General features: G+C 37.3%; 1 protein-coding gene across 2 annotated transcripts in view; it reads left to right on the plus strand.

Annotated features, from left to right (window-relative positions):
- SEC63 (SEC63 homolog, protein translocation regulator) overlaps positions 1–20,901 on the plus strand; it is a 78,800-nt gene extending 57,899 nt beyond the window's left edge. The window contains exons 14-21 of one of the 2 annotated variants that reach the window (XR_013960443.1): positions 526–608; positions 4,950–5,009; positions 5,201–5,377; positions 8,703–8,858; positions 11,279–11,380; positions 14,800–14,898; positions 17,113–17,213; positions 19,386–19,424. Coding sequence is in view for 1 of the 2 variants with exons in the window: in XM_080665309.1 (XP_080521435.1) it covers positions 526–608; positions 4,950–5,009; positions 5,201–5,377; positions 8,703–8,858; positions 11,279–11,380; positions 14,800–14,898; positions 17,109–17,213; positions 19,386–19,529 (926 nt within the window). In the remaining variant the exon portion in view is untranslated. Of the gene's footprint in view, positions 1–525; positions 609–4,949; positions 5,010–5,200; positions 5,378–8,702; positions 8,859–11,278; positions 11,381–14,799; positions 14,899–17,108; positions 17,214–19,385 lie in introns of both variants that reach the window. The other variant, XM_080665309.1, reaches the window with a different exon arrangement.
- The last annotated feature ends 301 nt before the right edge of the window (positions 20,902–21,202 follow it).

A 21,202-nucleotide genomic window follows, 5' to 3' on the forward strand; every position in this document is an offset into this window, starting at 1 on the left:
AAGTTGTTCCCTTAAAAATTAATCCTTTTTATGTGGCTTAAAATACTAGTTTTAATTTATCCTGATAGGCAGGTACTGATCATACTGGTAAAATCTTGTGCAATAGAGTGACATAACTATTTTTAATATCACTGTGAGAGAAAGCTATGGTATGGTAGTCTTCACATTATACTTTGTTTTAAAAAAAAACCTGGGTTTGAAACGTGGCAGTGCCACTTTAGCCATTATGTGACCTTAGGCATTTTCCTTTATTTCTGAACCTCAGTTTCTTCTTTAAAGTAGGAGTAACAGTAATCCTTCATAGAGCTAGTTCAAGGATTTAAATGAGCACATTGTTGAAGGCATCTATTGGGGAGCCTTATACAAAGTAGACAGTCAAATTATTTTTTTGAGTAAGTTTAAAATATAACATATTTGAAATACTGAAGTATCAACTTCATTTGGGTAGGTGTTAAGTTTTGTTGTTTGCATTGACATAAAGCTTAATTTTTATTTTTTACTCAAATTTTTTCTTTCATCTTACAGTATTGGATGATGAAGACAGCAACAACATCACAGTAGGATCCCTAGTTACAGTGTTGGTTAAATTGACAAGGCAAACAATGGCAGTAAGTAATCTTTGTATTTTTATGCTTTAAGTTATGTGTTATGTCACCCTAATCCTATCCTATCTAATAAAAGAGTAATATGCAAATTGACCGTACCTCCACTATACCACAAGCCACGCCCATCAGCCAATCAGGAGTGAATATGCAAATAAACCCAACCAAGATGGCTATGGCCACAGAGAGCAGGAGGGAGGCTTGGGTTTCCCCGGCAATGGAGGAAGCCAAGCTTTCCATCTGCCCTTGCCGGCCTAGGCCTCCACTCAAGGCTACAAAGTTTCAATGATAGAAGATACATAAATCCAAACAGAAATGGCGGCAGCCACGGAGCTGGAAAGAGCAGGAGGCTAGGGTTGCCTGCGGCGATGGAGGAAGCCAAGCTTTTGCAGCCCTGGCCAGCTCAGGCCTCTGCTTAAGGCTACAAAGTTTCAATTATAGAAGATACATAAATCCCAACAGAAATGGCTGCCGCCTCGGAGCAAGCAGAAGGCTTGGCTCCACTCCAGGCTACAAAGTTTCAATTGTAGAAGATAAATAAACCCCAGATACCAGGGCCTCCGCTTGGGTCGCCAGGGAGCGTGGCCGGCCTGCAAACCACCACAGGCCCCTCGCCCAGGCCGCCCCATGCCCCAAGGGAACCCCCACCCTGATCTGGGACACCCTTCAGGGCAAACCAGCTGGCCCCCACCCATGCACCAGGCCTCTATCCTATCTAATAAAAGAGTAATATGCAGATTGACCATCACTCCAACACACAAGATGGCTGCCCCCATGTGGTCAAAGATCCTGCCCCATGTGGACACAAGATGGCCACCACAAGATGGCCACCACAAGATGGCCAGCAAGGGAGGGCAGTTGGGAGGGACCAGGCCTGCAAGGGAGGGCAGTTGTGGGCGATCAAGCCTGCAAAGGAGGGCAGTTGGGGCGATCAAGCCTGCAGGGGAGGGCAGTTAGGGATGACCAAGCTGGCAGAGGAGGGAAGTTGGGGGTGACCAGGCCTGCAGGGAAAGGCAATTGGGAGGGACCCTGGCCTGCAGGGGAGAGCAGTTGGGGGGGACCAGGCCTGCAGGGGAGGGCAGTTGGGGGGGACCAGGCCTGCAGGGGAGGGCAGTTAGGGGTGACCAGGCCTGCAGGGGAGGGCAGTTGGGGGCAAACAGGCTGGCAGGGGAGCAGTTAGGCATCAATCAGGCGGCAGGGGAGTGGTTAGGGGGTGATCAGGCTGGCAGGCAGAAGCGGTTAGGGGCAATCAGGAAGGCAGGCAGGCGAGCAGTTGGGAGCCAGCAGTCCCAGATTGGAGAGGGTCCAGGCTGGGCTGAGGGACATTCCCCCCCCCCATGAAATTCATGCACCGGGCCTCTAGTAAATATAATAAAAAGAAAAAAAAGTTATGTGTTAATGTTTTTCCATTTAATTTCTCATTTTAAGTTATATATTCTCAAATCAAAACTATTGAGTAGCAAAATCGAACTTGGCAAGTTATGTTAGCTGTTTTGAAATATTAAATTAACTCATAGTTTTTCATACTAGTTTTCACACGAGAAAACTTTGAAAAATTAATTATTCATATATTGGTTTAATTAATTCCTTATAAAACATTATAATGCCGAAACCGGTTTGGCTCAGTGGATAGAGCGTCGGCCTGCGGACTGAAGGGTCCCGGGTTCGATTTTGGTCAAAGGCATGTACCTTGGTTGCGGCCACATCCCCAGTAGGGGGTGTACAGGAGGCAGCTGATCGATGTTTCTCTCTCATCGATGTTTCTAACTCTCTATCCCTCTCCCTTCCTCTCTGTAAAAAATCAATAAAATATATTTAAAAAAACATTATAATAACAGGATAATGTGGGTATAATTCTTAAATTTTTAAGTGCTATACAGAGTTTACTATTGATTATTATTGAGAATTTCATCACCTATTCTTTTTCAGTCCATTCTTTAGAGCAGCGGTCGCCAACCTTTTGGACCTAATTGGACCACTAGTGGTCCGCGAACTACTGGTTGGCGACCGCTGCTCCAAAGGTTTTCTTAAACCAGCAGTGGCCAAACTTTCAGACCTCCTGGACCACCAGTAGTCCGTGGACCACCGATTGGTGACTGCTGCTTTAGAGAATTTAATCCCTTTAAATTTTTTAAATAAAAAATTTAAAAATTATAATGAAAATACCCGATTTTAATGTGAAAAATTCACGCTGTCTGAGAAAAAATTCAGGCACTGCAAAAGTATAGGAAGAAGTGAATATTACCTAAAATCCTACCCTTCTGATATTATCAGTTTTGAAGCTCACCCCTTTAGATATCCTAATGCATGACTATCCATAAAGTTAAAGTATTTTTTTATAATCCTTACCCGAGGATATTTTTTCCATTGATTTTGAGAGAGCGAGCGAGAGAGAGAGACAGATGACAGACAGAGAGAGAAACAGCAATGTGAGAGAGACACATCTATTGGTTGCCTCCTGCAGGCACCCCGATCGGGGCCAGAGATTAAACCTGCAACCCAGGTACATGCCCTTGAGTGGGAATTTAACCTGCTACTCCTTGGTGCGCAGGCCGATGCTCTAACCATTTAGCAACACTGGCCAGGGCTTAAGTGATGTTTTTATCACAGATCCCTTCTCTCACTCACTTCTCTCCAGAAACCCCTTGTCCGTCTCCAATGACCAGAATTCAGTCTTGTGTATATCCTTTCATATGTTTCTTCATTGGTTGTATTTGTATTTACTGTCTGGACCTTTACAGTGTGTGTGTGTGTGTGTGTGTGTGTGTGTGTGTGTGTGTGTGTGTGTGTGTGTGTATACTGGTATTTTTTCTCACTTTTTTATTAAATCTGATCATATTATATGTTTCCTGCATCTTTACAGTGTGTGTGTGTGTGTGTGTGTGTGTGTGTGTGTGTGTGTGTGTGTGTGTGTGTATACTGGTATTTTTTCTCACTTTTTTATTAAATCTGATCATATTATATGTTTCCTGCATCTTGTTTTTCTCAGTTTCTATTACATTTATGTTACTTCCCAAGTTATAACTTTAGTTGTAATTTGTTTTTAATAGACTGTGTAGTATTTCAACTCAGTTTATTCAACTAGTGATAGATTTTACCCTGTTCTGCTCTGGGGTGTGTGAGCATCTGTAGGAAACATTTGCTGCATTTAAACTGTCTAAAACCTCTGATAGGAGAATCATCTTTTGTAGTAGGATATATCAAATCAAAATATGTGGATTTTGTAGTAGCAAGTGGTAAGGAAGCATTTGTGTTATAGATTCTCGATGAGAGGTGCATTCTGGGAGAAGAGGAAACGAAGCTAGTGGTCAGGATTGATTTTAGAATCCAAATTTATACTACCTACATACTTTGGAATTCCCAGCCTGATAAATGAGCAAAATATCAGCCTTGGGCTGTGGATACCTGGAATAATTGGTAGAAGAAAAAACAAATCTGCCTTGGAGGAAGGAAAGTCTCAAGTATTTATTGTTCAGTTTTTGTGTGAACTGTACCTCAGAGTAATTATTAGAACCCAGTAATAAATGAAGAAATGAAATGAACCAGAGATGATAGATAAGAAGTTGGCAAATCTTTCTATAAAGGTCCAGTTAGTAAATATTTTTGGTGATATAGCCTATGTAGTCTCCGTAGCAACTACTGAACTCACAAATGGGCATTGATTGTGTTCCAATAAACTTTATTTAAAAAGCAGACCCCTAAATTAGGCTTAACATTGTCATTGTTTTTACTTGTTAGCTTTAATAATTTCAAGGACTTTATTAAACACAACCCACATCACTTGTCATCTTCTCATGTAGATTCTTACTGGAATTTAAATGCTAAATGTACTGATTCTAAATGGATTGTTTGGTGGATGGATGTCTTTAGGGTATGTGGATTTTCTTGGTGTTCCACTTCTTAGTTATAGACCCAATGAGCAATATCACTGGCAATAACGAATAAGCTAATATTACTAGTAGTCTCATGAAGTTTTCATGTTGGAAAATAATGTAATATATTCAAATTTTCATAACATTAAAATAGTCATGTCTGATTACTATTAGAATAAAAGTGAAAATTTAAACTAAAATATTTTTGAGTTTATAATGAATTTACATACCTTAAGTCATTGCATTTATAAATTTCAGTACAGTGTACTTTCTGAAAAATATTCAAGACAGATGTGAGATATTTCAGAAGGTAATGTCTGAAGTATCATTTAGTGATTGCTCATTTTCCTGTTCTCCCCCCCTCCACTGTCACCAATTAAAAAACTTACTGGTAATATATTTTGAAAGATTGTTTTGCTTATGTGAAAGATGAATGCAGGTTGACAGATTATATTTTTCTTCTCACTACCTCTAGGAAGTATTTGAAAAGGAGCAGTCCATCTGTGCTGCAGAGGAACAGCCAGCAGAAGATGTGGTAAAAACTTGAGTTTTCTTACAGTTCTTTCCTGGTGATAGAAATGTTTTGTTTAGTTTTCTGACTGATTTACATTTCTGTGGAAGAATCATTCAGTTTACAAAAACTTTACTTTAGCCATTCCCATTTAAAAATTACCATGATTCCCAAAAACTATTGATATAATTTCTGAGTGTGTATGTGATTTACAGCAAGGCGATACTAGCAAGAACAGGACAAAAGGAGGATGGCAACAGAAGAGTAAAGGACCCAAGAAAACCACTAAGTCAAAAAAAAAGAAAACTGTAAAAAAAAAACCTATACCTATTCCTCCCTTATCACAATCAAAGCAACAGAAACAAAAGCAAGCAAATGGAGTCATTGGGAATGTAAGTTTATTATTGTTATTATATAATTATTGAGGTATAACATACACTAAAATGTTCAAATCTTATGTGTGCAACTCCTGAAATTTTACATATGTATGTATTCCTGATACCCAGATCAAGATATAAAACCTTAACCACCATCCTAGAAAGCTCCCTTGTGCCCATTTTCAATCAATGACCCTTCTACCCACCTCCGTACTCTCCCCCCTATTCTATTATTACCATAGATTAGTTTTGCCTATTCTTAAACTTCATGTAAGTGGACTTATGTTTGGTTGCTTGGATTTAATATCATATTTGTGGTACTCATTTGTATGGTGTATAGCAGTAGTTCATCGTGTGTGTGTGTGTGTGTGTGTATGTGTGTGTGTGTTATTCTATTGCATGAATATACTACAATTTATCTCTTCTGTAGTTGGTAGACATGTGGATTGTTTCTATATTTGCTTATTATGAATAAAAGCGGTATGTTTATTCTTGTACATTTCATTTTATGGACATTCATTTTTCTTGGATATGTACCTAGCAGTGGAATTACTGGGTCATAAAATTGGTGTGTGTTTTAACTCGTTGAAAGAACCTATTTTCCAAAGTTGTACCATTTTATGCTACTGCCAGCAAATAATGAGTCCAGTTCTTCCACATCCTCACCAGTATTTGGCTTTACCAGTCTTTTAAAATTTTAACCATCTGTGGTAAATCTGTTGCAGTATCCCTGTGTGCGGTTTTTATTTGTATTTACCTGATTAATGATAATGAGCACCTGTTCATATGCTTACTGGTCATTTTGGATATCCTTTTTTTCTAGTGGGTTGTTTGTCTTCTTATGGATTTGTAGGATTCCTTTCTATATTCTAGATATAAGTCCTTTTTTACTCTTCATGGTAGCTATTGGTAGTTCTTAATTTTAATGAAGTCTATTTTCATCAGTCTTTTATGGTTAGTTCTTTTGTGTCCTGTTTAAGACATTTCTGCCTATTCCAAGAACATGGAGATATTTTGTTCTCTTTTAGAAGTATTATTATTTTACTTGTTATATTTAGCACTGTGATACATCTTAAATTAATTTTTGTGAGTAGTGTGAGATAGGGATTATGGACCAGTTATTCTAGCACCATCTGTTAAAAAGATCATCCTTTCTTGTCTGAATTGCAATGGTGATTTGTTGTAGAACAAAGCGTTGTAACAATGTATGTGCAGATCTGTTTATGGACTCTCAAATCATTTCATTGGTTATTTGTCTATTCTTGTGCCAGTGCCACACTATCAATTAATTAATTATGGTGGCTTTATGTTAAGTCTTGAAATATGGTAGTGTAAGTCCTCAAACTCTTCACTTCAAAATGTTCTTGACTATTTAGATCCTTTGCATTTTCAGCTGAAACAATTTTCACACACACAAAAAAAGCTGCTGGGATTTAGACTGGTATTGCATTGAACCTATGATTCAATATGTGGAGAATTCACATGTTAACAATATTGAGTCTTTTTATTCATAATCATGATTTAACTTTATTAATTTGGATCTTCCTTAATTTTTCTCAGCAGTTTTTTGGTAACTTCCAGTGTCAGAGGTATAGCACATTTTTCATTAGATTTACTCCTATGCATCTAAGGCTTTCTGGTGCTATTGCTTCACATAACATTAAAAAAATCATTCTGCAATATTTAATTGTTGATGTATAGAAATACAGTTGCTTTCTAAATATTGACCTTATGTCAAGGAGTCTTGATGAATTGACAATAATTCTCACCATTTGTAGATGTTTTTAAAAGTATTTTCTATGTACACAATTACGCCACCTGGAAATAAAAACAGTTTAGCTTTTTTTTCTTTTTAAGTCTGTATGCTCTTCCTTTTTCTCTTAACATACTGGCTAGAACTTGCAGTGTAATGTTGATTAGACGTGAAGATGGTTGGTTATCCATGTCTTATTGATCTCGGGGAGAAAGCAAACATTATTTCACTATTAAGTGTGATGTTAGCTCTAGGGTTTTTGTAGATATTCTTTATCAGTTTATGAAAGTGTTCCCCTCTCTTCCCATGCTGAGAATTTTTATGAACAGATACTGAATTTTATTAAATGCTTTTAAAACTCCATCTAATGAGACAATTTTATGATTTTTCTCCTTTCTGTTAATATGGTGAATTATATTGATGTGTTAAAAATTTTTAAACCATCATTGCATTACTGGAACAAATCTCATTTGTCATAACATAGTATCTTTTTTTAATATTTATCTGGATTTAATAATATTTGTTTAGGATTCCTATCTGTTTTTATGAAAAAATATTGGTTTTTCAAGGAATTTGTCCATTTCTTCTTGAGTTATCAACTTCATTGACATAAAGCTAATAATATCCTTTATTTTTAATGTCTTTTAAATCTGTAGTTATGTCTCGTATTCCTAATGTTGGTAATTTGTATTCTTTATCTTTTTTCCCTCTGGTCAGTTAGTCTTGCCTAATAACGCCTATCAATTTTATTTATTTACTATTATTTTTAAGAGAACTTTGCTTTTTTTCTGAAAAATACAAAATTATCACTGTGATATATTGCCAACTCTTGTTTATCTGTATTTGAATTATTCATGTTACGGATTATCCAAGGAAAATTATTTTTGTAATTCTTCTTTAAAAAAAAATCTTTATTATTGAAAGTATTACATATATCCCCCATAGTTTCCCGTTGACCCCTTCTAGCACACCCTGCTTCCCACCTATCAATTTTATTAATATTTTCAAAGAACTAACTTGTTTTTGTTTGGGTTTCCCTTCTGTATATCTACTTCCTCTTTAATTGATTTTTGATCTGTTTTATTGCTACTTTTGTTGCATTTAATTTTGCTATTTCTTTTGCTTCTTGAAATAGACTAGTAAGTATTTTGTTTGGGATATTAGCTTTTCTTACTGCATTATACTCTATCAGTTATAGATGATAATATTGAACTACCAAAACGGTACTTTTCTATAAACTTCCTATTTCCCCTTCTTCAAATAAATACATTGCATAATACATGTTTTTGAAGTATGAGCCATCTTAGCCATTGTGGTAGTATGCTTTGCAAATAGGAATAAAATATTTTTATTTTACAAAGTATGAAGAATGAATAAAATGTCTAACAATAGGCAGGTAAGCCAAATGTTAAAGCCTTTCAGTCTGACTCCCACATACTTATAAATAAGAATGTTTATAATTCTCTAAAATTCTACATAAGTAGTGCAATTGTGATTTTAGCTAATTTAAATAAGTGACATTCAGGGACTCAGAGTGATATAGTCATTGAGACACTCAGGACTTTTGTGTTTGCTTTTTCCTTTTAGGAAGCTGCAGTAAAGGAAGATGAAGAAGAAGTTTCTGACAAAGGCAGTGATTCTGAAGAAGAAGAAAATAGAGACTCCCAGAGTGAAAAAGAAGATGGTAGTGACAGAGACTCTGATAGAGAGCAAGATGAAAAACAAAACAAAGATGATGAAGCAGTAAGACTTAGGGGTTTAAATAATTGGAAGTATACCTCAGATGATAATTTTGGTTTTCGTTATTGTTTATTTGCTTGCTTCTTTGCTTGTCAGTTTGCTTCCAGTATATTTTATAATCCTGTATTGTTTTGCAGGAATATATTTGAGGAATAGTGGTCAGAATTATAAAGATTTCAGAGAGAGTAAGGGAGAGGGATAGATAGAAACATCTTGGCTGCCTTCTGCACACCCCCTACTGGGGACTGAGCTTGCAACCCAGGTATGTGCCCTGACCGGGAATAGGACCAGCGACCTTCTGTGGCATGATGCTCAACCAGCTGAGCCATACCAGCTGGCTAATTTTCTTAAAGCTTAGATTGCTAAGTAGATTAGGATCTGGGTCTGAGGTGACTTCAGTTCGGTCTCTTAAAGCAATTTTCAGTGCTAGAGATGACTGGAAGTATGAGTAAAGAAAAGTGGGTTATGAAATAGGTAGCAGTTTACTTGGAAGAGTCTCTCAGAAGTTCAGTGTAATGTTTAGGGCAGTGGTCGGCAAACTTTGACTAATGAGTTTGCCGACCACTGCGTAAGGCATTACCCTTACCCAGAAGTTTTGACTTCAGGTTAAAGACATTAGTACATTATTAAAATGTTTTTTAAGTGTTTTTCCCTAAGGCAGTGGTCAGCAAACTCATTAGTCAACAGAGCGGCAAACCGCGGCTCGCAAGCCACAGTTTGCTGACCACTGGTTTAGGGTAAAGAAACATTACTGTAAACTCTAATGTCAAGAGGTTGGTTAAGGGAAATGCTAACATTTATAGAAAGCCACCTTATTTGAAGAGGTATATTAGACATTAAGGAAAGGGGAGTTTCTAAGCAATTTATTAAGATTGTGAAGTTACAGAGAACAGAAAACAAAATCTCATGGCATGGCATTAAGTTGCACATGATTTATGGGAGGACAATAGGAAAGAATATTTGGTGGATAAATAATGGTCATTACAAGTTCCCTGTAAATGATCTCTGACTGATCAGCTGTTTTCTTTGTTTGTGTTGTTCTTTTTGACTGGGCCATTTATCTAAAATAATTGGTTTAGGAGAGAAAAAGAGATTCCCTGAATAACCTCTGAGGCAAAAGATAAAGGGCAAGGATAAAAGTAAAGGAAATAATGTACCTGCTCTTGGGAGTGGTGGGGAAAAAATAAGGATGATTGTTTTTTGTTTTTTTTTTTTTAAATATATTTTTAATGATTTCAGAGAGGAAGGGAGAGGGAGAGAGAAACAGAGACATCAATGATGAGAGAACCATTGATGGGCTGCCTCCCGCACGCCCCCCACTGGTGACCGAGCCCGCAACTCAAGCATGTGCCCTGACAGGGAACCAAACCGTGACCCCCTAGTTCACAGGTCGACACTCAACCACTGAGCAACACAGGCCGGGCCATACTTTGGGAATTAAGCTGATAGTCAGAAAATTAAAACCTAGCAAAGAAATTATCCCCAGCCTTGCTTTGAGAAAGAGTTTACATATTCCTTTCTGAGTCTATTAGGGTTAGAAGAGTTGATTCTTAGGATTTGAGTCTCTTCAGATGACCAAAAATACATTCATTTAATTGACAAAAATTATACAAATAACAAATAATTATTCATTATCTGTCATATTCCATGCACTACATTAGATGACAGGAGGGCAAAGCCAAATGTGAAACAGTTTCTGCCCTTGAATGATAGGAGGGTACTGGGCAAGGCAGGTAAACATTAGAGTCCAAAAGAGATTATGCACATTTAGAGCAGGGTGCTGTTACAGCACTAAGGAGAGAGCAGAGGGAAATTTGTGGAATTCAGGGACTCATACTTCAGGCTTTAGATGCTTTTGAAAGAATAATGAGTAGGATTTGGCAGGTAGAGAAAGGGGAAAACAAAAATGAAAACAGGGTTTAGGAGATGTGAAATAGCTTTGTGAGTTCAGAGAAGTCTATGTAGTTTGAAATGACTATAATAAAGAGTGCAAGGAGGAAGGCAGTGATAGGAGACTGTAGAGATGGGCCGGGTCAGATTGTGAACAGAACTGTGGTCAAGCTAAATGGGTTAGATTTGATGCATGAAAAGTAGTGTTGTAAGTTTTGAGCAGGGAAATGATCAGATTGGTCTGACTGAACTTAGCAGTAGTTAGCGTTTTCAGGAATAATCCTATATAATAAAAGGCTAATATGCAAATTGTCCCCTCAACCAGGAGTTCAACCAGGGGGTGAGGCCGGCTAGCCAACTGCCTATGGCCCCTCCCCTGGCCAGCCCGGCCCGATCTTGGCCCTGATTGGGGCGGGTGGCCAGACCCCACCCATGCATGAACTCATGCACCGGGCCTCTAGTATAGAATAAGATTGAAACTCCTCAAAATGATTGAAAACATATTTGATTTCATTTAATTTTTATTTTACTAGGAGTGGCAAGAATTACAACAAAGTATACAGCGAAAGGAGAGAGCTCTACTGGAAACCAAATCAAAGATAACACATCCTGTTTATAGTCTTTACTTTCCTGAGGTGAGTTACACATGGCCTAGTGTTTTCCTTATTCCATTCACTTTCTCTTCATATATTTCTCAGTTGCCATTTATCCTTTTGTGGTGGGTACTGGCTCAGATGTGCTAAATGCAGTCTGTTCTTGATAGGCCTCATTTCTGAGGCATATATTTCTTTTTTTAAGTTATATGTTTTTATTGATTACAGAGAGAGGAAAGGAGAGGGAGAGAGAGATAGAAACATCAGTGATGAGAGAGAATCACCCATCGGCCGCCTTCTGCACACCTCCTATTGGGGATCAAACCCGAACCCCAGGCATGTGCCCTGACAGGGTATTGAACCATGAAGGATATACCTCTATATGAATTATGTGTTTAAAAACAGGATTGTTAACTTTTTAAGAATTTTTGTGGTGTGTGCAGATTACTAAGGGTTGTGCTTTATGATGATTTCTCATTAGCAGTTCAGGCAGCTACTCATACAAATGCGAATTTTGGCTCTAACTATGTGGATGTTGTGAATCTTTCACTTCTATCAAGTTTTAAGTAGGATGAACGTTCTTAAACTTTTCCCATGGGCGTTCTCTGTCAGTCCTATACTGGCCGCTTGGAGCTACTAGACTTGCTGTGGTCCCAGTAATTGCCTTAGTCTTTGGCAGTTGTGGGACCAGCTAAAGGTCAGTAATTGTGAGCGTGGCTGAGCCCCTGGCTCCGGACAGGTCATTGCAGTGCTGCTTGTTCCCTTGTCCTTGTTTACTTTGTGCTTGTGGCCTGCTCAACTTTTGATCTCCTTGATAGGCTGTATTTGCCTTTCAAATGAATGGGATGTGCTTGACATTTCACTGCTGTGGATGATTCTGTCTGTGGCTAGAGGTCAAGAACTAGTTGCCTCAGTCAGGGAAGCTGTTCCACAGACTGCCTCACAGCTTTGCCACAGAACCTTCTGTTTACCACTCATGTTTGGCAGGTGATTTCATGTATAACTTTGCTTTCTGTTCTAGAATGTCAATGCAGAGTTGCTGGGGGCTGCTGAAAGCAAATTCCTAAGTAATTTGGCTTTCCTAATAATAAATGAGTCGCTCTGACAGACTTTTGTTGTGACTTGGTGAGACGTCAGCCCAGGATTCCATTTTAATGGGCACGCTGATCCATGGCATGTCCTGAACATTAGCCCATCTGTTAGGGGCATTTTTCCCATTGCACTGGTCATCTGCCAACCACAAGGCTCCTAAAATCAATCGAATAAATTCACTCAGTGATTCATTTTTAAAAGTGCCATGGGATTCTATAAGCTGCATAATTTTTATCCTTGTAACAGTTTCATTTTAGACCATGCTTAGTTAACAGGCAAAATATTCATTCACTTTCTTAGAACATTTTAGCAGTAAAAATACCTTTTCCCAATTTAATCTGCATCTGCATGTTAAGCATCTCAAAGTACCATTTATCAGATAAAATTTATTTAGGACTTTTCTAATGTTTACCGGTCTACTTCCCAAGTATCTACCCAACTACCCTACTACCACACTACCCACTTAAAGATTTATATTAATAATTACATGTTATTGAAACTCATTTCCTATTTAATATGTTAAGAATGGTTGGGAATCACTCACAACAGAAAAGTAATTTTGTTTAACATGCAAATAACTCTGGGTAGAGCATCTTTTCCACTTGCACTTGTGCATCAGAGTTGAGGCACAGGTGCCATGCCACAGATTGATATTCCCATGCTTCTTAATAAATATTCTGGAATGAGTCTCGTTTTAATAAGTAGCCTGGGAGAGGCATTCTCCAAGTGGAGAAGTAAAGAAGAAATGCATGTTCTTGAACCTATCTCTGTGCTTCTTATGTTACACGCATGTTCTGACAGTGAAGTGTCACAACTACCTAAATAACAGAGGCCTTTACCTCACTTCATTAATAATCATAACTTATTTATTGCAGTCTTTATGCTAGACATTCTAACATATTTTACTAGTATGATCTCAGTTCATCTTTACTACACAGCCTGAGGTCGGCACTCATCATTTAACAGAAGAGAAAAGCAATGGTTAGAGAAGTGAAATAATCCAGGCCTGTGTGGCTTTAAAACATAATTGGCAAACTGCAGCGTGCAGACAGATCTGCTTCCCTCCCGCTCTTGTGAATGAAGTTTTATTGTAAATGTTTTACTGGAACACAGCCACATTCATTCTTGTCCTGCTACAATGGCAGAGTTGAGTAGTTAAAACAGACTCTATGGCCCACAAAGCCCAGGTATTAATACTCCACTTTCAGGCAATTATGTTTTTACCCACTTTGTGTGTGCAAAACACACAGACAAACTTAAATACATACACATATACCTGTTGTGGTCATCCTAACCCTGAGGTTAAGCTGAGGATGGGTTAATCATGTACTTGTGATTTATTTATTCTGCTTATTAATGTTGTATTACTTTGTTGTTTAAGTCATTTAAACAAAAGAGCTTTTAATTTTAATGCCTCATGGTTAAAATGGGCAGTGCAAGTGATTTTGGCTTAAACACAAACATTTTTCCTATGAAACTTCAGTACTAGTCAAAAGTTATTTTTTTAACCTTCTTTTGGATGATTGAGAATTTAGAATAGTCTGTTGTTGTTTTGGTTAAGTATTTAGAATATTCTGGAGTTTATTTTATTGTTGGCTCCAAAACATTTTTTAAGCTATTTTAGAAAGATGTCTTTCCTAAGCAGATGACTAAACCATCACTGATGTGCTGTAATATAGTGATGGTAGCCGAGCAGACTGGCGTTCAGTGCTTCCAGGCTGCTTCGTCATCTTTTTTTTTTTTTTTTTTTTTTTTAAGTTTTTCTGTCTCTGTTGGTTCTCCCTGATGTCCCTGCTATGCTTTATGGTGACAGGTGTTTTTTTTTTTTACCCAGCTCCTTTTCTGTTCCTAATCTTTTATGAAGTACACCTAAAAATGCTGAACTTATTAATATGAAAATCATGTGCAGTGAAAGGTATAAATAGACTCTTAGATTTCAAGATGGTCTCTTATGAGTAATGTGTTTCAATTTATTGATTTCTCATTTGGTTGCCCAAGTCTCTTCCACTCCTACTTTCTGGCTTTTGCTTATTATTAGCTGAGATTTCTAAGATTATTTGCTAGATGCTATTGTAATAGTTTATACTGTTTTCTTTTTTTAGTTTTCTTAAGATTAATCAGGGATTTTTAATACAGAGGCCCATTGATAGGGCCTAAAGGGCCATTGGAAACCCCAAACTTCGATACAAAATTCTTTTGGAGAGCAGATCTACAAATGGATAAGAAAAATTTATTTGTTCAGTAAATATTTGTTATACATCTATTTTGTACAGTACAGCAATGAATAAAACAAGGATAATAACTCTTAATTGAAACAAGGCAAAACTCTAGTTCTTTCTGATTATTTATATTCTTTTTTTTGTTTGCAGGAAAAACAAGAATGGTGGTGGCTTTATATTGCAGATAGGAAGGAGCAGACATTAATATCTATGCCATATCATGTGTGTACACTAAAAGATACAGAAGAGGTAACTATCCAACAATAGTATTTTAGTTTTTACAAATGTACAGCATCTCATCATCATGCTGCTTCATAAAATTTGTTTTTAGACAACAGTTTATCATATTAGGCTTATTGCATTTTAAGACATTTTAAACTATTCTCTGGTGTCTACTTGGGGAAGGTCATTTAAAATTTATAAAGTTTGAATGGCTAAGGTAGACAACTTGGTCTGTCTTTGAAAAAACTTGTTTTCAACTTATTTTTGGAAATTTTCACTGTGTCTAAGAACCTGGGCATATGCCCTGACCAGGAATCGAACCGGTGACCTCTTGGTTCCTGGGTCGACGCTCAACTGCTGAGCTACACCGGATGGGCAAGTAATTTTTCTTTTACGATTTGTAGGTTTTAGTGTTTTAGTTGTTAGGAAGACCAAACTGTGAGATCAAATAAAAAAAAAGATTCTCCCATCATATTTTTCTAGTTTGTATTAATGGCATATTTTTAAAGATATTAAAAATAATTTTTAAGTTGATTTTTAGAGAGAAAGAAAGAGAGAGGGAGAGAGAGACATAGACATCAGTTTGTTGTTTCACTTATTTAAGCATTCATTGGTTGATTCTTGTATGTGTCCTGATAGGAGGTTGAACCCACAACCTTGATGTATCCTCATGATGCTCTAACCAACTGAGCTACCCAGTTGGGGCTTAATGGCGTATTGTAATATATAATCTTGCCTACAAAATCTGAATTTTGGAGATTGGAGGCAGATAACCAGAAATTCCAGATGTTATCTTAAACATGTATTCTTCCTTTGTCCAAGTAGAATTGAAACTTCTAAGACTGTAACTCTGTATTTAAAGTTTATGATTTAATTGGAAATAAAATATCTTCTTGACCTTTTAAGGCATTGGGCATTTGTAAAGGAAAAACACAACTTCTCCTGTGTTTCTGCTTTACTCAGTCACATTACTAACAACATCACAACACTTCTGACACAGATGTGTTGGTTCGCCCCCCACACCAAGCAATTCTCTGTCATACCAGCTAAGTGTCCTACAGTTTAACTAAATGCTGACACTATCTAGCTGTATAGTGTCAGATCTCACAGGCTAAGCTCAGTCCCACAAGACCGCTGGTCCCCCACTTTCCCACTTCAGGTGCCACTCACAAGTCCCAGGTTGTCACCTGTACTTCTCACCAAATGGCTAAAAATCAGGGTCCCATGACTTCCTCCCTGGGTTCAGTAATTTTCCAGAATGGCTCACAGAACTCAAGAAAACACGTGTACCATTTTGTTATAGAAAATATGATAAAGAATATAAATGAACATCCATATGCAAGAGATACATAAGCAAGGTATGTGGGAAGGGGCATGGAGCTTTCATGCTCTTGCTGAGTATACACTCTCCCAGCACCTCCATGTGTTGACAATCTCAGAAGGTCCCTGAACCTCTTGTTTGGGAATTTTTATGTAGGCTTCATCATGTAGGTGTGATTGATCATTAACTCAGTTTCCAGCCCTTCTCTGGAGAATGGGGTGGAGGACTGAAATTTTCAAGCTTCTCCAATCATGGCTTGTCTTTCTGGTGACCAGTTCTTATCTAGGAGTCCACCAGAAGTCACCTCTTTAGAACAAAACATTCCGATCACCCAGGAAATTCCAAGGGATTTACGATCCAGGGTCAGAGAGCAAATATTAGAACAAAAGATGCTCCTAGTATGCTTGTCACTTAGTAAATTATAGGGATTTAAGGAGCTCTGTGCCAGGAACCAACAGCAGGGACCAATATATTTATATATTCTATTATTTCACAGCATTTATCTTAGAAATAAGTAAATTTGGCAAGAATTATTACCTTTCTGGTGACGTCTTTTTTTATTTCAGCATTTCATTAATTTTACTTTTATACCCTACCTATTTCATTTCTTCAAGTTGTCAGAGTGTGATGGTCAACAAAAGACTTTGTTGCTTTAAATATACTTTCTTAAATTATGGCGATACAAATTAACCCTATCAATTCTGCCTAATTTTATTTCCTTTTGTATCGTGTATATAATGTATGACATAAGTATCATATACATATTTGCTGCTGTTAGAACTTTTGTAGCATTTGTTAGGCTGTCATGTGAGTAAACACCTAGCTATTAAATACTCTGGTGAAGGAATTTTAGGAGTGCCGTGGTGTTTTTTCCATTCCTCAAGATACAGATTTTAAGTGCTAATTTTTCTTCCAGGTAGAACTGAAGTTTCCTGCACCAGGCAAGCCTGGAAATTATCAGTATACAGTGTTTTTGAGATCAGACTCCTATATGGGTTTGGATCAGATAAAACCTTTGAAGGTAAGAATAGTGACTCTTCAGTAAATGTGGTTGTTTATTTGAAGAAGTGCTTAATATACTAGGGAAGCATTTCTAGTTTTAAAATGTAGAGTAATGGAAAAAGAGTTCATCTCATACTTTATATATGATACATTTGATGGACTATTCTTTTAGTAATAAACCGAATTTGTTGAGTTAAAGGGGTGTTAATGATTTAGAATCTTAGATATAAATTACTGTAATAATTTAGAATCTTGACTATAAATTACTTAAGTGATACCTTTTAATGTGCTGTAACTTTATAGGGGTTCTGTTTTCTTTAGAAAAGGATATGTGTTTTCCCGCAGATTCTCTTGGCCTGTTTATTAATTTTTCTTTTTTTTAAGGAGATTATTTAGGTTACTGTAATAGGGAAAAGGTTCATTTTATCAAAAGGTAGGGGCTCTCAATACACAAGGGTGTCATCCTCAAGTTTTATGGAGGTGATGAGGAAAGATGGAGATGGTCCTACCTTGGCATTTGAGAGGGCAGAAGATCCTTTACACTTAGCCATCTCCCAGAACACAAAAGAAGGGAAATTTCTCAACTGGTGTTGCTCAGATAAAGTTCAATGTTGTTAAAATAAAGTATGTAAAACATTTAGCACAGAGACTAAGAGCTCATAGTGGGGACTTCTAAGTGACAACAATTCTTTAGAATAAACAGAACAGTGAAAGCTACTCTTTAAAGACCCCATCACTAGGAGTTTCCTCATGGACAGCAGTTCCATATTCATTTTTTTGAATATTTATTCTAGTTCTGTGAAATATGCCATTGGTATCTTGGTAGGAATTGCATTGAATCTATAGATTTCTTTGGGTAGTATGGACATTTTAATGATAATTCTTCCTATTTATGAACATAGTATATGCTTCCACTTAATTTGTATCTTCTTCAGTTTCTTTCTTCAGTGTCTTATAATTTTCTGAGTCAGGTCTTTTACATCCTTGGTTAAATTTATTCCTAGGTATTTTTTTTTTTTTTGATGCAATTGTAAATGGGATTGTTTTCTTAGTTTCCCTTTCTGATGGTTCATTATTGGTATATAAAAATGGTGTTTATTAATTTTGAAAGTAATTTATTCTTTAGCATTTTAGAGCATATACTCTGTGTAAGTGTCATTTGAACCACACTCCCCTTAGTCTTTACTATTTCACTGCAGGTTTTTATGAAAGTATTCTATTGGCTTAGGAAGATTGTGCTGCAGTATCATTTCATGTGGACTGGAGTCCCAGAGTAATGGGAGTCAGTAAAGGCACGCCTCTTTTCCCACAAGGTTACCACATGTCTTTCCTTTGGCTGTAGAATTTTACTTCATGAGTCTGGAGGCTACAAAATACATCTTTGAAAGTCACATTTGAGTTTTTTTCCCTCAGCAGAAGACATGAAGACATCACTCATTGTTCTTGCTCAGGAATCACAAGTATTAATCTTCCATGCCACAGAATAAATAGTATAGCTTTTATAAAATCAAACTATCAAACAGTTAGAAATTTAACTACATTTACATGTTAGTAGACTTACCTTCTTAATTTTGGGATGAATGAATGTTCTAAATGAATACTTCAAATTTAGAGTTATGACCATAAAATCTAGTCCTATATAATAAAAGCCTAATATGCTAAGTGTCCAGTGGTCCATTCAACCAATCAAAGTGTAATATGCTAATGATATGCTGAGGCTGCTCAACCGCTGGCTGACCACCAGGGGGCAGACAATTGACTGATCAACCAGTCGCTATGATGTGCACTGACCACCAGGGGGCAGATGCTCTTGACTGGTAGGTTAGCTTGCTGCTGGGGTCCAGCCGATTGGGATTGAGTGAGATGGGCTGGACATGCACTGGAGTCCTCCCGTGGTCCCTCCCTGGCTGGCCAACTTCTTGTGTCCTTCTCCAGCCCTGATCATGCATCGGTGGGGTCCCTCGGCCAGGCCTGTGCCCTCTTGCAATCCAGGACCCCTCGGGGGATGTCGGAGAGCCGGGTTTGGCCTGATCCCTTAGGACAGGCTGAGGGACCCACTGGTGCACGAATTCATGCACCGGGCCTCTAGTTATTTATAAATGCTTTGGTCAAAGAAAACCTTTTTTTTTTTTTTTTAAATCAGTTATGCCTATCAACATTTCTGTTGTCTACATTTAATTCTTCTTTATAGTTGGAAGTTCATGAGGCTAAGCCTGTGCCAGAAAATCACCCACAGTGGGATACAGCAATAGAGGGGGATGAAGACCAGGAGGACAGCGAGGGCTTTGAAGATAGCTTTGAGGAAGAGGAAGAAGAAGAGGAAGATGATGACTAAGCAGGACTACAAATGGACCATATTTGCACATGTTTGCAAATTTTTGCTGTTTTGGAAGTGTATAATAAACCAGAAACAGTGCAGAACTGATGTTGAGGGAGGTATTCTTTCCTAGAAATGGGTGCATAATATAACTTAGGCAGTGCTGGTGCCTTGGTACAGTCTGAAAAATGCTTAAGGCTTGTTAAGCCTTTCCAGTATGGGAGGGTGCATTTACTTCATCTGCAAATGATAATAAACCCTTTGTTATAACGTCCAGAAGTGTGGGCTATGTATTATCTGATCAATTTATGGTCCCAGTAAAAGAAAAAGTACATGAAAAACAGTCTATAAATGAGCAGCTTCTTTGTTCAGTTTTAGTTTTAGCAAACATTAAAGTATGATAAACACCACAACTATGTTTTAAGTAACATCTGCTCAAGTTTTAATCTTGGTAAGCGCTATCATTCATTTATTGACATTTTGCAGTGATATAAGATTATTTATCACAGTTCCATTTATAGCTTTAAACTTTTTATTTTTAGCTGTCATAAGTTGGCATTCGCTCACATTCCACATTAAATAGAGGGCTACATTTTGGGATTTTCCTTTCTTAATTTCCCAGAGTTAATAGATTATAAAAATGGCTTTTAATGGCTTAAAACATTTTTAAGCCTCTATTTGAGCAGATCAATGCAGGATCTAGTTCTTTTTGTAAGCTATAGATGTAAAAATGATTGTGGGACCATATGTTCTCTGATGTGGTGACATACGTTAATAAACCTTTTTTTAAAGGTTCATTATAAAAGCTGAAACACATTCTTAGCTTTTAATCTACCTGATTCTATCACAAGCCTTTTAAGGAAAAAAATATATAAGTGCAAAGGAGGCATTTTTTGTATTCATTTTGGACTCCTGTCAATAAAATAGAAGTTTGACTCGTTTTACGTTTGTAATGGTGTGTGTCTTTTTACTCCCAGAGAAAGGATATAATAGGCTAATTCTTTTATTTTCCAACTAAAAATTTAATATTGTACATTACTGCTGAAGTGACTGCTCTTTCTATATACCATAGAAAAACCCATGAATGGGAGGAATTTCCCTCTCACACTGCATCCTAGAAGGAGAGTGCTTATAAAGAGTAGGAATGTATACGTGATGAATCGTTGAAGTAAGATGAATATTTTTATGATTAGGTATGGAGGCAGCATAAGTTTCTAATATTACAGGACTGATTGTAATAATACTCTCCTATCAAAATCTTCATAGGCCAAAGTACTATCGGAATACTAATTTATGACCTTGTGTATTTAAAAGTTTGCCACTTCCATGCAGAATTAGTACTGGTATTTTGTTACTGCAGTAATTGGAAATAAAACTTGAAAATTACCAGAAACATGAATTTTCTTTGGGTTCTAAATTGATGATGTGGTATTCTCTGAGATACAGTGAACGTAGCTTTTCCATTGGAACTTCCATCACCTGTTGTTCTTTTTAAAGGTGTGAGACCCTTCCTTGGCAGGCAGGAGTGCCACTGAGGATTTGTTTCATTTTGCAAGTCAGGAATGGGTTTAATTTTTGAGTCAGGTTTTACTGGGAAGCTCTGGTGTCAGGGGAGGCAGCTGGTGGTGGTGGAAGGGAGTGAGCCAGCCTCTAGCATCAGTGAAAGGGGAGGCTAGAGAAAGCATGTGGCG

The sequence above is a fragment of the Plecotus auritus genome, assembly GCF_963455305.1.
Source record: "Plecotus auritus genome assembly, chromosome: 4".
Classification (NCBI taxonomy): Eukaryota; Metazoa; Chordata; class Mammalia; order Chiroptera; family Vespertilionidae; genus Plecotus; species Plecotus auritus.